This window comes from Mirounga angustirostris, unplaced genomic scaffold (genome assembly GCF_029215605.1).
Source record: "Mirounga angustirostris isolate CCGP_5_RB_7025 unplaced genomic scaffold, mMirAng1.0.hap1 SCAF_12, whole genome shotgun sequence".
Classification (NCBI taxonomy): domain Eukaryota; kingdom Metazoa; phylum Chordata; class Mammalia; order Carnivora; family Phocidae; genus Mirounga; species Mirounga angustirostris.
The window spans coordinates 64,865,631-64,882,440 of NW_026991720.1; the positions used below are offsets into that span (position 1 = coordinate 64,865,631).

Consider the following 16,810-nt stretch of genomic DNA (forward strand, 5'->3'; position numbering starts at 1 on the left):
ACTGGTCAAGTACACAAAAGAAGGGGCAGCCTTATGATTAGCACATCAGTGCACAAAGAAGGACAATAAATTTCCATCACATTGTCAAACTCACTCAAAACAATCAAATATTTCACCGAACCATTTACAAGTGTTCATTGCACACAAAACCTGACTTTATATTCCTCCTATTTTAAGTAGATGTGATATTTTACAAGGGCTTCACAAGTAAGAGACTGAATGTAAAGCAGTCCATTAATTCTATATAAGCTGTTTTATATACCTGTGGGCCTCTAGTAACATTCAGATACAAGGTTACAAGGAGAAGAATCATCTTCTAAAGTTTGGTTGGAGAGGTTGCCATATATTATATATACATAACTAAAATTCCAGCTGTCAAGCCAGCAGTCTCTCTTTTCCAAAACTGCTTTTGCGCTCTGGCTGAAAATACTGACATAAACAGGACAACAGTATAGTATCAGTTACCAGATTGGAAATGTTACTGTCAAACTCAAGTTGAAATTTCAAGACCAGCAACTTAGAAAACAAAAGAATTCCCCACTATGATTTCCCAGGGAATCTTTCCAAGAGAGATGTACAGATGTATATCCAATCTTGCTCTGCTATGTGTGCATATGTGTATGTTTAACTTGGAAATGAAAAAGACTCTTCTAAGTCAGGAAATTTTCTCCAAGCTTTTCTATCATAATTTTTCCTGGTAATAACCTATCTTAGAGAAGAAAATATGTGTCTCCTTCTTTTTAGACTGTAACTTTCAATTTTATTAAAATTCCTCCCAATCTGCAGTGTGATGTCTTTGTGTTGGCTCTGGAAGGCCATGTTACACCTTGTATACATGTGTGTCTTGTGATGGGTTAGGTACAGGGAGAGACAGAAAAATGTAGGGCCTTGAAGGTGTTTCCAGCTAGCTCTTTCTGCTCAGCTTTCTTGCATCATACTGCAACTTTGCCATGCTAAGCCCATTGTACATTTTCAGTGAGTGGTTAGCCTGGCCTTTTGTTCTACTAAGTTAGTACAAGCTAATAAATGTCTTTTTACTTTATTGGAATCTTTCCTTTAAAAGGCATGACTTTGGGGTCTGGTCTTACAGAGATAGTCTTTTAGACTTGAGAAAAGTAAAGTAAAAGGACATTCCTGCTAATATCAAAGCAGGCTTATTACTTCAATATAAGCACTTCCTTAATTTTCCTTCCTCAGCATGCTACATAAATATAAGCAAAAAGGCTCTCCGCTGGATGCATGTTACATATATCTCACAGAGTTTAATTATAAAGCCTCTAAAAATGAAGGTGGTGGGAGGAAATGATGTCAGTAGATCATACAGTCCTGGTATTGAGTTAGCTGGCTGTCTCTGACAGCATGCAAACAAAGACACTCAGGTAATCACAATATACCATGAAAGGCTGGGCTCTGAGGAAAAGAAAATCCAAGTGAAGGTGAAAGGTATTATTTCTACTTTAGTGCTTGGAAGTGCACAATTTTAATTTTTGTTTTCATTAATGTTATAGATGTTATTATAATTGTGATAATTTTAATGCAATTAAGGAGGTGGAGTTAGTTTTTTTTTTAAGTGCCACACCCTATCTTCTCTGCTAGACTGATCTGTTATAAAGAAGGGATGAGCCAGATGAAGGCCAAGCACTCAAAAATACACAACCACTCACAACACACACAACACCTCACTTTGTTGACCTTAAGAGGAATGGCATTGCAGGAAACAGTGAAGACACCCGCACAAGAATACAACTTCCAACCCAGCAGCTGCCCACCAGGGGCAGCAGGCAACTTCTAAGAGTGAGAAAGACTGTGCCCAGGAGCGTGGGCTGCACAAGTGGGGAGAAATAGGAAAACGCTGTGCAATTCACTAGGCAGGACCCTGGACACCAGAGCCACTTTAGTGGGTTAAGGTGGGACCCATTCCCAGGCTTTAAAAACTGCAGTGGGTTGACCCATGGGCAAAAGGCCAGCTTCTTGCTGGAAAGAGGAAGGCTGGTCTCAGCCAGGCCTTCTAGAAAACCCTGGAAGGCGTTGCTCCTGAACCTTTCCTTCCATTCCTATTCAATTCCCGGCCTCTCTTCACCTCCAGATTGGCTCTCTTCTCGCGTGTTTGCCTTTCTCCAAGCTGGCTTCTCACACAGGTTGATGGAGAACTGCCTGCCAGACCTCTGCTCCTTTAACACTGCGGGGATTTGCAGAATCGGGTATCCTGAAAGGATTACCTCTTAAACTGAGGCGAGAGAAACAGACAGAACTTCCCAGCCAACCTTCGCCTTTGACACAGAGAACCCCTAGCGCCAACTCTGGGTACTCCCCGGCTTATTTCTGGACCAAATCAACCGTGCGACTACCGCCAAGGAGGAACTGCGGCAATCTCCTTATTTACTTAACAAAACAAACAGACAAAAAGCCCCTAAACCCCGAACAACCCCCAAACACAGCCACTGTCCCGCCTCCCCTTTCCTTCCTCCACCCCTCTTCTCCGGCTGTTGTTGCACACTCTCCCTGGCCTTTCTGAACCCTCTAGAGCCAACACTGAGGTCATTTAAAGTTAAGGAGAAACTTCCCCCTACCCCATCCTGGTTCTAATGATGATAGATTCCACGCTGCATCAGGCCCCACGCCGGGGAAATAATGAGGCTGCATCCCAATTCGTCTGCATTAAAGGCGAGCCAAGCACTTTCGATAGGAAATATATCGATTCTTTTGCCCGAGCGGTAGTTTGTCCTGCTTCCCGTGAATAATTACTGCTCCTTTAGAAATTCATAATAATTACGACTTCCCACCCTCCACCCGCGTCGCTCTTTAAGAGCGCCTGATCCTGGAGGCTGTCTCGGTGTCTCCAGCCGTGTTCCCTGCAGGTGGGAGATAGGGCATGAATCACTTCTCCCCACCTGGTTTTACTCTGGCGAGAAAGGTAATCCCTCTCCGTACCTCAGTTTCCTTGTGTGTCAAACGGGCGTTTTACGTTGTTAAAGACACTTACAGCTCTACATCACTTGATTCATGTTTGTTTGTGAGGAGGGGTAGATTTAACGAACTGTGCAAGGGAATGCGGACGCGGGAGGAGAAAGTGGGGGAAACAAGGATTCACCTCCCCTCAGCCTAAACTCTGCGGTAATCACGTGATGCCGCAGCCATGGAAGTTGGGGGGACGTGGTGCAAACGAGCCGATCTGGCCACAGGAAACACTGGGGACCTAGCGATCTGAGCTCAGTGCTCCCGAAAGACTGGGAGAGGGAGGCGGGTCGTTAGAGTCGCGCCTGGGCGGTAGAGAAGTGTCTGCGGAATGCGCCGACTCTACTTCAAGAGGGACCGAGCGCGCACCTCTGCGATGGAGTAGGGCCGGTCTGCGGACACCCGGCGGGGCGGAGCCTGTGGCTCTGTCCGTGGTTCTGAAGAACCGCTCCGCGGGCCGGGCTTTCTCGGCCGCCGGCCCCCGACCCATTCAGTTTCAGTGTCCGCGACCTCCCTCCGCAGAACTGCTGCACTCCTGCCTGCTGCCCCAGAAGCACCGAAGCTCGGCGGCGTCGACAAAAAGTTCCCCCGAAGCAACGCTTTGGTGTGAAGGCTTGGGGTCTAGACGCGAGAGGGCTGTACCTATGTTTTCTTAAACCAGTTGGGATTGCCCGAGGTCACCTCAGGCTAAAAGAAGACAATAGAGCGCGCAGCTGTGGCGGCAGCGACTCCGGCTGGCAAACTTCCCGGGGCCCGAACACTGCGGCTTTGGTGAGAACGACAGGGTTTCCGAGTCTAGGATATGAAGCCTACGTCGAAGAAAGTTTCTCGCTTCTAACTGTAGAAGACGACTTGAAATGGCCTTTCAAGTCAGGCTCAACAGGGACTCGCAGAGCCCCCACGAGCCAGTTTCTAAGGAAACACTCGGTATTTCTAAGCAGCAATTTGTCTTATTGTGGGAGAAAGAAGCACTACATGAAAAGCCTCTCGGTTTTCCATTCTCATGCAGATGAGGTGATGCGCTCCGGCCGTGGCCTGTGTATCCCCCTCCCCAACGTATTTCCAATACTCTCATTAATTTAAAGGAAGTAGGGGCGTTAGAAGTCTTTTCGCTACTCTCGGCGGGAGAGGCAAGCCGATGCACTCTCACTGCTCCGGGGACCCCACGGTGCTCTCCATCCCAGAGACCCGGCTCTGGGCGCCACCTTGCTTCCCACCACCCAGAGCAACCGACTAAACGACAAAGGAACTTTCTGTAACGAAGGTCACCTGAGGAAAGGATTTCTCTCCGTCCCACCCCCACCTCACCCCCGCCAGCCCGCACCTCCATAGTAAACAAAATATTCCAGAAAAAGCTGTTTGCAGAGGGGGTAATTAGGTTTTCAGTCCACAGCAGAAACGCGGCGCACTCATTAGAAGTTTAAACAACAGCCAGCAACCCTTGAGGGCAGATGGCAAACTTGGAAAATGCGCAAACGCGCTCCTAGGCGCGCGGAGGGGCACGAAGAAGCCGCCAATATATATTATCTCAATAAAAAGCCGCTCTTGGAAAGCTTGCATAGTAATTGAGATGGGCGCTCATTTCTGATCTGGGCTGGCATTTCCTCATCTCGAGCTGACAGAGCCAACTCAGGAAATTGCTGGTAATATTCATCTGGGGAGCACTTTCATTAAACGTAATTCATTCGACTTTCACAATAAATTGAGTGACATCCTTACAGCGGAACCTTTTTATCCTTGATTAAGTGCTTGCCAAGCTTTGGTTTCCCATTTTATTGTCACATTCCTTCAAGCAGAGACGTCAACATGCCAATCGACAGCAGAAAAAATGTGCGCGCCTTGTTTACCAAGCTCCGGGAGGGGTTAGTGCTGACACAGAGAAAAAGAGCTGGTCGCAAGCTTGAGTAGCGGATAAATCAAGACAGCAACTTCCTGCAGACAAGCGTCCGGACCTAAAGAACGGTAGCGAGGAGATTGCAGGGCGAGCCTAGAGAGCGTACTCGCTTTGCCACCCCGCTGCTCCTGTAAGCAGCTGACCCGACCAGCGGCTCGCCAACCTGACTAGCCCGCCTCCCCCTATTAATTAAAATGGCGAAGACTGGTTAGGTCTTAGAATGAGATCTGGAAGCTCCAGAAGGACTTGGTTGCTTTAAGGGAACTTTCCAGGATCGAATCAAAGCTAGGCACCTTACTTAAAAACAAACAAACAACTCCGAAAGAATGCACACTTCCTAACTGGCTATTTGAGAGCATGCAACTTTCAGAGCTTCCATCGGCTTTATTTCTGGGCGGAGGAGTGCAAGAAGAGTGTCATTCCTCATTCCCAAGATTCCCTTTCGACTCTTAAAATCATCACCGCGACAGCCAAACCCATCCAGGGCTCTTCAGACCCCGGAATTCCAAGCAAAGCTGAGGAGCACCTCGATATTTCAGGACTGGGAGAAACCAGGAAGGCGTCCCTTTGCCAATTCCTGGTCCCTTCTCCCCCACCCCCTATAAAATCAAAGAAGGCCAAGACAGAAAATGGCGTATTTGAAAAAGCAATACCCAAATGCTTTCATCACTCAAATGTCCTTTTAAAAATATTGTCCACGGTGGTTATTACCTGGACAATGCTGTCAATTTCTGTAGTCTGCAGAAAATTTTCCCTCAGATAGAAAAGTAGGACATTGGGCACCTATCTCAAAAAAATCAACCAATTTCCCTGCCACCAGATATATTTTTCACCCAGACAACACTTTCATTAAGGAGGAAATAGCCGTCAACAATTCAAAGCCAAATAGAAATCAACTTCGCACAAAGAGGAGCTACGAACTTAATGGCTTTCGGAGAAAATACAGCTGAGAAAGTTGGAGTGATTCTGGTTCTCCCTTCCTAATACTGAAGGCAGTTTCTCCCAGAAGCTATCACTAGAAGGCCCCAGACTACCATCATCCTCCTGAAGTGTGGCAGAAGGGCAACCCATCCAAGTGCTTCCCACACACCAGGGGAGCTGCTTTCTTGGTCAATGGAAAATTGAACACTTCAGGAAAATGCCTGAAATAGTAGCAACCCCCCCCCCCCACACACACACACAGAGCCCTAGAATATGTCTTTGGACTGGTAAGTTTTCATGTTGTGCTGCTGGAGCTCAGGCTCCTTCGAAAATCTAGGTTTAATCCTGTATCAGGAAGGTTGGTCTGGGATAGAAAAATCCGGAAATGTGGTGGTGTTGGGGAAATTTTAGTACTGCCACCAAGAACTGGCCTTAACAGAAAACACTGAATAAGCCACTGTTAGATAGTTAATGCACTTTTCTTTTCAGGAATAAGCTCAAATTGTAAAATTTTCAGTGGGCAGAGGCTTAATTTTCATTCCTAGTCCAAAGGATGGACATTGGTGGTCTCTCTCCTGCTGCTTTTCCCTCACCTTCCTCAGTTCTTAATGGCCACCTTCACGCTGAGTGAAATTCATCCAAATGCTCTGGCTTCTAATAGTGCAGAGGTAGTACTCCATGGATATATTAATCACTCTTTAATCTCTGCTGAACAATTGGAGTGGTATTCACATTTTAAGGACGCTCTAAATTCGAGGGAATAACTGACTCAAAATCTTTTTTTAAGGACAAAGTTTAGAAAGAATTTTTCAATTCTTGCCCATATTGGTTTAAAAAGCAACTAGATTATTAGCAATTTTAATTCCTAGCAGAATTGGAGGGACCTAAATTGGAGGGTGAGGAGCCTCTTCTCATGAAAATAGAACTGTGGATGTGTGACTGATCACAATAACATCATTCAACCCCTTGCCAGATTCTCTGGACTCAATTTCTGAGTAACTTTTTTGTTGACATGCCCAGGGAGTGCTCATTAGATTCAGTTCTCAACTCTGAAAATTGCCACAGGTGAGCCGCCAACAGGACACCTCTGCTTTCTGCTGGGAGGTGCTCTCCCTGCGTGCTCTGGCCTATCCTTCAGTTTGATGCACCGAAAAGAACCCAGTTTAGGAATCCCTTTCTTCAGAACCAGCAATCACGTTTTCCTAGTTTATCCAGTGTGTGTTTCAATTCAGTTAAAATGCCATCGTCCTGTTACCCCATTCTATCATACTGAAAACATCCTGGTATCAGGCCAGAACTGACAGGAGAATAAAGATTGCAGGACCTTTTTTTTTTTTTAATTTTTAAACAAGTATTGTTATGCGATAGGCATGTCTCCTGATGAAATGAGACTTTTAAATCTATAATACACAAAATTCAACAGACAGAAAATCTCCTTGCCTTTATTTTTTAAAAAATGGTTTCCTTCTTCCCTCCATTTATGGCTGGAGTTAGCCCTGTGGTGATTTTTTTAGTCTGCTAGCTAATAGGCTTCAGAAGCTTACTTTGTAGACACATTTCTAATTAACTTCCCATTGCAGTACTAAATAAGCTTCCAGTTTGAAATAAGAACAGACTCATCTCTCGATAAACACAAAAACACTCAAAACCCTCAACCTAGAACAGGCATCCAAAAAAACCTGGGCCAAGAAACATTTTGAGAACATTCACTCAAATACAGGCAGAAGAGTGTGACATAAGAAAGGAGCACTGAACCTGCTGGATAGAGAATTGCCTTTCACTTAAAAAATAAATTAAAAATCCCCAATTTGGGAATATTTAAGGTATTTCTCTGTAAGTAGAAGCAGGAATATTTTTGTATAAGAGATACCTACACAAATCTTGTTCCCCTGGACATAATGTGGCAATCACTGCTTGGAAAACATAACTGGGATTCCAGGGGCTTAAAGGGAAAGGTGCACTGTGCTATCAGCTAGGAGGCAATGCATAAATAGAGCACCCTGTCACTTAACTTGTGGTGTGAGCTCATAAAGACATAAAATTACTCATTAAACTCCTTCTTGGTTTATGGCAACTCAAGGAGAAAAAAATAAAATAAAATAATGGTTTTGCCACTCCTGCCTTCTTGGAGTATAACCTGAAGCAGCCCCTGACAAACTGCATCCATCTATTGCAGTTTCTTGCAAAGATCTGGGATGTTCTAAGATCAGCTACAAATAAATGATAAATTCAGTCACAGTGTGTGGTGTTTAATAAAATAGATGGAGAAAGAAGCTTTGACCATTTCTTGGTCTGTCTCATTGCCCTAGAGTTTTAATCAAGGCTCTCCACTTCCTTACCTGCCTAGAACCAACCTGTCCTGACTGCCCAATTCACCCTTTTAAGTTTATTTCCATGGTAAAAACCAGCTCCCTGCTCTTCCAGGAAAATATCTTGGAATTCTGTGGGCAAATAACCATGGGATGACAATCCCTGGAAATACTACCTTGGGTCACAGCCACCAGCCTTTTGTTTTTGTGGTGCCCTGTGGTTTCTAATCCCCGACACACAAAACAACTTTAGATCGGAGAGAAAAGAATGGACTTCTAAATCGCCTTCTCTATTTTATTGTTCGCGTTTCGTATTGTTTTGAGTGAAATTGGAAAAATTGTCTCCTTTCTCCGTATTGCCAAAAGGCATTCAGGTAATGAAGTCTGTAACTAAACGGTAATTGAATCAGCATAATTTGCACACTGAATGGTTTTCAAATGCTCCCAGTTTACAATTAAAGGAGAATTAATGCGCTTGTTGTTGCGAACGCAGCGCATTAGAATAAATCCAGCACTGTTGTTGTAATGAGTGGAAAACGGTTTAACTGCCAACAAACACATTTAAAATTTAATACAACGTATTGATTTCACTTCTGCTTTTGATAGATTATTTTCCAGACTATTGAAATACTTGCTCCAAGCAATAAACTGCACCACAGCCCCGAGCCTTTTGCCATGTGTGAGCACAGTCCAAGGACTTAACAGTCTTGAGGTTCAGGTCACGCGTAAAGGTATGCAGAGGAAAGGGGCAGGAGGGTTTCCATGGTTAAGGGAATCGTTAATAACCCTCCTCTGTAGCTTTCATTTTGCGCCCCCCCCCCTTCTTTCAATAAACAATCTCTGTATTTCCTCTGGCCAAACTTTCTGCCCTCAGTCTTTCGGTTCTCAATGTCAGTAGGTAGACTGGACACAGGTGGGGGCAAGAATGATTGAAGATAGGAAATGGGAAGGACAATTTTTGCATTCTGTCTGCGTTCCAGCCCGGGAAGGCACAGACTTCGGTGACAGTCAGAAAGGCTGTTCTTTTGGATTGGCTGCCCTGGCTTTCACCTGTTTACCCCAAGGTATCCTGCGGCGAGGACACTGACGCGCAGCGCCCTCTGGCGTCCGAGGCTGCGATAGTCAGGCGATAAAGATGCAAAGACAGGCAACACTGAGGGTTCCTGGATTGAAGCTGAAACCCGTGAAAGGCACGCACCCTCACATACATATTCACATACGCGTATACATACACACTCATTAACATACACAGAGTTCACACAACTAGCAGCCCTGCAGTCATATGCACCAGAGCAACAGCTGGGAAACGCTCTCAACTGAAGGGTTGGCAACACTTTTGCTCCCTGGCTTGTGGGTTCTGAAGCCCTTGGGATTGAGGGACGGCACCGCACCCCCATCCCGCTTTTCCAGCCCGGTCAGAGAGCTCAGGCTGCCCCAGCGCTCCTCGCCCCCGTCCAAACACACTGAGCCCTCCGTGCGCTCTTGTGGCTCAGAAATAAGCTATGAGGAGTCGGTGCACTGAACACAACTTCGCCAGCAGGGTGCGAGTGTCCCTGGCCCTCCCTGAAGCCAGACACGAGAAATTGCTCTCTCCGTCTTGGCTCTACGCAGTGCCCACAGCTACCAATTCATCTGCACCCCCAGTTCCAACAGTGTGCAAAATCCAGACCCCCGAAACTCCACTCCAGAAAGACTCAGGCAGTGGCTTTGCTTAGTATTTTCCTGACAACAAGGTCTGTCATTCCCTAGTAAGGGGCTCGGCCCTGTAACTGGGGTTCGGTTATCTGGTGCAAAGAAGAGATTGGGAGGAGAGGGAGGAGAGCCGCTACATGTTTGCCGGGGCAACCCAGACCTAACTCTATCTAATCGCTTGTGATGCTCTTATCTGATACACTTGTCCTCTGTGAACCCTACAAGTCGAACAAAGTTACCTGCACTTCTTTATGTGTCATATCTCCAAACTGGGGGACTAGGTACGTGGATTCACTTTCAAAGTCACAGACCTGGGCAGATTCGTGCTCCACACTCTCAACCTCCATTTCCTTTCGTTTAAACTCTGTGGATGAACTAATGAGAGTTCCATGTATAATCAACCCTTTCTTTTGCCCTCTCTCCCCATAAAGCATCCCATCCCACTATCTCCTCGGCTTCTGGGTGTCTAGGGCGCCCTAGACGCTGTTCAGAATCACGCTTAGGAGAGGGGGGACTGGAGCAATAAATGAGGGTGGGAAAACCAGAAAATCCCGCAGGGAACCAAAGACCAGCTTGCCAAAGTTGTTCCAACACGGTCGCTAGGAACGCTGCTCTCGCTGAACTGGCGATCTCACCCTCCTCCCGCGCGCCCCTGGTTGTCTGGCCTCGCGACCAGGGTGGGATTGCGGGGCCGCCGGATCGGCAGCGACTTACCAAGTAGACGGTGGGCTGCAGGAGGAGAAGCACGTACCAGCACGCAGCCTGCATCCTCCCGCGTCTCAAACTTCCTCGGCGGTGCTTTCGCTGAGTCTTTGTTCCTTCAAAAACATAGATCCACCTGACATCCACTTTACAGAGCAAGGAGCGCTCTCAGCAGCCTAGATACAAATGAAATTAGACAGCCCATGACCACGCGGGCAAGGTTAGGCTTGGCGACCAAGCGAGGAAAGGGGGTCGTGGAGGGGAGGGGTGGACCAAAAACCCGGGGGGGTGGGCAGGAAAAATTGAAAAGCGAGTAAATCCAGCGCCTGAAACCAGCGAGCGCGCGGTCCGCAGGCAGGCGGGCAGGAGGGTAGGAGGATGAGGGGCTCCTTGCGCCCTGCACTCCTCGGGTGCGAGTTCCCAGGCAGTGGAGACAGGAGGTGGCGGGGCACACAGAGCCGCGTGCAGGCTGGTTCCGAGCCCAAGCGTCTCTGGCAGCGAGACCTGCCCTAGTGTTTGATGGCCAGGCGGCTCGGACTTAGAGGCGGCGGCTGGTTCTTCGCCAGCCCTGGCAGTGCTCACACACGTACACACCAGCAGAGGAGAGAGAAAGAGAGAGGGAAAGCGAGCTGGAGAGACTGAGTAAGGGGGGCGCGGGTAGAGGAAGGGGTAGGTAGAGCTGACCGGGATTAGGTCCTGGGTATCTTCACACGTTCCATGGAGTGGGGGTGGGAAAGGGAATGCAATTTGCATACAGTAAAGCCGGGCTCAATTTACCCATTCGAGCCCCCTGCACATAGATACACGCGCACACAAGCACATCTTTGGCACTACTTTTTTTCGAGCCAAGGGGCAGAGTCAGTCGCTAACTTCTAGAGTGGAAGCCTGCCCGGGTCCGTGAGGTCACCCGCCAGGCTCACTCTGTCCCCCAACCAGTGGCCCTCCCGCCGCCCCTTCCCCGTGTCCCACCACCCCGCTCCAAGATATCCTCTCCTGGACTGTGGAGGCGAAGTGTACGTACCGCACAGGACCAGGGGCGAAACCGGCGAGCAGGGACCGCTCTGGGCAGGCTCCATGGAGGAGCTACTCGGGCCTGGCGTCTCCGGCGCCCCGGACATGCCCTCCCTGGCGCTTCATTTCCATGCTCAGGCACGGACCGGTCCCGCTGCTTCGTCCAGCGTCGGCGGAGTCGGCGTCTCAGTGCCCGGGTCGCGCTCAGGCTTGGTTCCGTGGGAGCCTAGGCTTGGCACAGTTGGATTCACGGTGTAGGAAACTTAAGAGGCAAGAGAGGGAGGGGGAAGCAGAGGAGAAAAGAGAGGAAGAGAGAAAGGGAGGGAGTAAGAGAGGGAGGGACAGAGGCCAATGCGCCGGGCGAATGCGCCGGACGGACTGGGACCGCCGGCGCTGGCTCCTGGACGAGCAGTCCGGGGCTCCTTGCTTTGCGAGGCTGCTGAAGGATGGTAGAAATGACTTAAGGGGTGGGGGAGACTGGGCAAGTCCTCGGGACTTGAACTCGAGAGACAAAACACGGGCCTTCCAGAAGAAAAAAGCAACACGGCAAGCGCAAACGGTCCGAGTTTCTGAGGGAGGGTTGGGGTGGCAAGACCTGGAGGCTCCTGGCGCACCGAGCAGCTGCACGTCTACCGCGACACTGGGATGCCAGGGAGCCACTCCCGAACGGAGTCGCAGGCGCTGTGCATGGTCCTGCCCGGCCACTGGGGGACGCTCTGGAGCACGCTGGGGTTCGGGGCGCCGACGAGGTGGTGCTTTCTCCGTAGGTCTGCCGCTCACGGCGCCTACCCTCCCCACACGGGCAATTGCATTGGCACGTGGGTGAACGATTCCTCAGAGACTAATTAATACCCCGAATAAATAGATCCCACTCCCAGGCTCTCGGTAGGCCGGGCCCGTAGGGAGAAGCGGCTCCTGCGGTATCTCTGGTGACCGCAGTGCCCAGTCCCCCGGGGGCGTGAGGAGGACTGCGACCGCCAGAGGAGTGGTGGGGAGCGTAGTGGAGCGGTGCGTAGGGCAGGAATGGGCGCAGGAGGGAGCAGGGGCCCCCGGCCCGCCTCGGGCGCGGACTCTGGGCGCCGCGGACCTGTGGCTACGGGGCCCGATGCGAGGGCGCTGCGGACCGCCAGCCATTCAGCGCGCGACAGCCGAGAGGACTGGGCGACCTTGCGCGTTCGACTCCTCGCCGCGGTCTGGGCCGAGCGAGAGGAGGGGGGTGGAGGGGGGACGCGGGTAGAGGCTTTGAGCCTTTGCCACCTCCCTCGTTCCTGATACCTCCTACCAACCAGCGTCTCCCACTCTCGGTCTCTTTGCTCTGACTCTCGCTGTCCTTCTCCATTTCTCCCTTGCTGTCTCTCTCTCCATCTTTCTCTTTCTATCTCCTTTCTTATGCTCTGTGCCTATTCTTCAGCTGCATCTTTCTACCTCTCTCTGTGTGTCTCTTTCAGGATTTCCGACTCTCTCCATCTCTATTTCTCTGTCTCTACCTCACCCCGCCATTCCTCTCAAACCTTGTCCTTTTTTTCTCCCCTTCACTCTCTCCAGCAAACAACCCTTAAGCCAGCTTCGCCCTTATCCGAGATCCCGGGACCAGGCCCTTCTACTGCCGGCCGTGCCACCAGCGCCTCCTCAGGGTGCCCAGACTCAGTCAACAAGTCTGAGCACGGCTGAACGCATTTTTCTTCCCCTCACTTCGCTGGTTATCTCTCCAAGCTCGCCCTTCACCAGAGCTTGACCTGGAATGATGCCCTCTACACAATGAAAATTAATAATTGGTAAGAGTTGGGATGAAATTTATCTCAGGAGCCCTAGTTGATGGCATCCAAATATGATGGTGATTTTTAATGAGTCTTAGGGAGTCCTTTCCTCCAGTGTGGCTATTGGACACCTCAGGCTCCACCATTTCTGACCGGCTGGGGGCCCAGACACAATAGGTCTCAGAGGACTATAGGTTGAGCTCCCCTGGAGAAGCTGCTAACCCCCAGCCCCCAACACCGACAATCAGCAGAACCACCCTTTTCTGGAACAAAGGCAGAAAGAACCCCACTGAGACCTTCCCCTGGAATCAGACCTCCAATTTAAATCCCCACTGGAGGACATACTGCCAGGCACTTTGAGGCCTACACTTCCCCTTCCAACTAAAAATAGCTCTTTAAAGAGCAAACTCTTCTAATCTCAAAAGTTGTACTCTGCTGCTGTGACCTCTTGGAATTCATTGGGGCATATGCAGAGTAAGGCAGTGAAGCACATTTTCTAAGTGGGACTCTGAAAATGCACTTTGGAAAAATGCACATTTATATATAGCATAGTTGCAATGTTATCTTGGCTATCTTCATTTACCTGGCTTTTCATGTTCTTAAAAAGTTTAAAGAAGAAAAATAAATTTTAGGGCACCCATATCTGAGGCTGAAGGGTCAAAGTAGAGCAAGGGAAGCTTTGTCTGTCTCCACCCTTTAGGATTCAAAAATGGGGATCAATCCTAAAATCGATCCCCATTTCTGCATGAGTTCCCAGGCCCTCCCAGGATGGAGTGTGGAGCTGGAGTAAATGTTGCCTGCCTCTCCCCAGATGCCCCGGTACAATGCAGGCAGGGCTGAACTTGGAATACGACTTTTGGGAAAAACAAGAAAGAGTCAGGCCCGCTTTGGGATATACCAAGTTCTTTTTTCTAAACCTTACTTCAAAAACATTCTGCCTCTAGTCCCATTTAGCCTTAAAAATTACTGCTTATGATATAGAGAGACGATCAAGGACCTTAAAATCTCTGTCTGAATGGGACTGATTATTTAAGAAAAGCACCACAGGCACCTAGTAACGGGAACTGGTCTGACACTTTGTTCTGTGACAGAGGGTGCCAAAGAGCTTTTTATGGTAATTACCTGAGACCTTCTGCCCAGACATTCAACTCTTACTGGATCCTATGAGACACTTGGCCTGAGATATGAAACAGCAGTGGATTGTCATTTTTTATATCTTTGCTAGAGTCTTCATTTCCTGTAGTACTCAATTAGAAAAGGACACTAAGCCAGGTAAGACTTATCATTGTTTCTGCTAAACCTCTCCAATTTTAATGACATAATTTTGGAGGGTGGGAGGCAATGGGAGACAAGGATGGCTCATTCACCCTCTTTCTTTCCTATGATTTGCTTAAAAAAAAAAAACAGTAAAAACAATAAGGACATGATTTTCAGACATTCTTCTGTTTAAAGTGTTACCCACTCTAAAATATACTCTTAGAATACATCCACAATCAGCCTTACCAGGATAGGACAAAAGTGTACCCTTAAGGAGTATAGTATTTGTGCCAATTTTTTTTGAAAAGTTTATGTTAAGAATCCTTTCAGAAATCACTCTCTAAATTTTGTGTGTGATGCAACTTAATACACATGTAAACTCAGCATCAATTATAACCATCGTATAATACAATCCTCTGCCCTCTGCTTTTCCCCAAGTCTACCTGATCCAATCTGAAATGAATAGTATAAAGCAATATATATTCTTCTCCAAGAAATATGTCTTTTAAAAGAATTAAAATGAGCTAACAAAAGGAAACAGTAATATTAAACAATTTTCCTGATAATTAAAACCAGAAAAAAATAAAATTAGAATTCATCTGAGATATACTGATAACTCTGTTAACTGTAATTAGTTGTATTGGTTGATTTGGTTTGGTTCACCTGTATGACTCTCTTTTTCTGAGGGGGAAAGAAAGGGCAGAAGTTGAAAGTTTGAATTATCTTGGGGCTGGGGAAAAGAAAGAAAGAGATTAACTTTGAGTTCTACAAAACTCTGTCCTAAAATGAACCTGTCTTAAAATGCATAAATATCATCATCTTTCACCCAAAATCCAAATAAAAACAGAAAACGGTTGTTATAAAGCACCCAGCTGTGGTATTGCCTAAGCTTCAGGCCAAATTATATCACTTTGTACATAGTAACTGCATTGTACCTATTTTTTCCCTAACAGTGACACAAAACTTATAAGGCATGCATTATCCTTCTGCCTTGACCTCAGTATAACCTGGTATTTGCATGTTGATGACCTTGGATAAATGCCTGAAGATTCCTCTGGCCTCAATACCCTCCCCTCTATAATGAAGAAGTAGGATTAGATGATGTGTAAAATGCCTTTATTCTATTTTTGTATGATTAAATAAATGTAAAGTCATCTCTGCCTTAAAAAACTTGACAAACGTCAATTGTATACTACATTATGATTTTCAAAAATATTAACAATTTAAAAGAATATATTTTGTTCAGTGCACTGCAAAGATTTTAGGCAAGTGTGTTTGTGGGTTTGAGGCCTTCTTGTGCATTTCTTCTGTGCCCCACCCTCATAACCTTTCTTCTAGGTTAAGGGTTGACTCTATTGTATTAATTATATCATTTAAAAAAAATAAATTGTGCATGTTTTTAATGTCATTGATTTATGAAAATGTACACTCAGAATGGCATCCCTATTAGACTTATGAATATTTGTTTAAAAGACCCATAGCCATTTCCACTACCTTTGTAAAATTTTCAAATGTCACTCAGGACAACTAAGAAACTCCCTGGCCCTTCCACACCCCAAGCTATTTTGCTAGTGGAAGGAAGGAAGGGTCATTTGCAAAGTGATTTGGTATTTGAATGTAGTAGAACTTGGTTAATAACTATGAGGCATGTGTGCTAAATTACCTTTATAAGAATGCTTTAATAACAAGATCACTAGACTAGAGAGAAAAAATAGCCGTCAAGCTCTGGAATAAAAAAAAAAAATTAAAGAGAATCCAAAAGCTTTATGTAGAAGGCATTTTCTTTTTTAGAGGTAATTTATATGCTCAGTCTTTGTATCCATATTTCATTTATTCTGCTAGGTGAGAACAGAGGGTTCTCAAAGGTAGGGTAGTTTTAATTATACTCACAAACTTTAAAAAGAGAATGAGCACAACAAGAGAAACTGAAGAAAGTCAGCATTAAAAAGGCAGTTGATGGGTGCCTGGGTGGCTCAGATGGTTAAGCGTCTGCCTTCGGCTCAGGTCATGATCCCAGGGTCCCAGGATCGAGTCCTGCATCGGGTTCCCTGCTCCTTGGGAGCCTGCTTCTCCCTCTGCCTCTCTCTCTCTCTCTGTCTCTCATGAATAAATAAATAAAATCTTTAAAAAAAAATAAAAAATAAATAAAAATAAATAAAAAGGCAGTTGAATGTAAAAGATGGAAAGATTGGGGTCATCACCCAAAAATCATAACTAAAATTTTAAAAAATATCGTGACTAAGCAAACCTTTGCATTATAATCTAGTTACAAAAATTCTTCATGGTGGTCCCTCCAGGGATTATTAATTGAC

At 46.8% G+C, this 16,810-nt stretch overlaps 1 protein-coding gene across 1 annotated transcript in view; it reads right to left on the minus strand.

Annotated features, from left to right (window-relative positions):
* NXPH1 (neurexophilin 1) overlaps positions 1-11,705 on the minus strand; it is a 299,625-nt gene extending 287,920 nt beyond the window's left edge. The window contains exons 1-2 of the mRNA XM_045865138.1: positions 11,495-11,705; positions 10,486-10,649 (exon numbers count right to left, since the gene is read on the minus strand). Coding sequence (XP_045721094.1) covers positions 10,486-10,539 — 54 coding nt within the window. The 5' untranslated portion in view covers positions 10,540-10,649; positions 11,495-11,705. The remainder of the gene's footprint in view (positions 1-10,485; positions 10,650-11,494) is intronic.
* Positions 11,706-16,810: the final 5,105 nt, after the last annotated feature.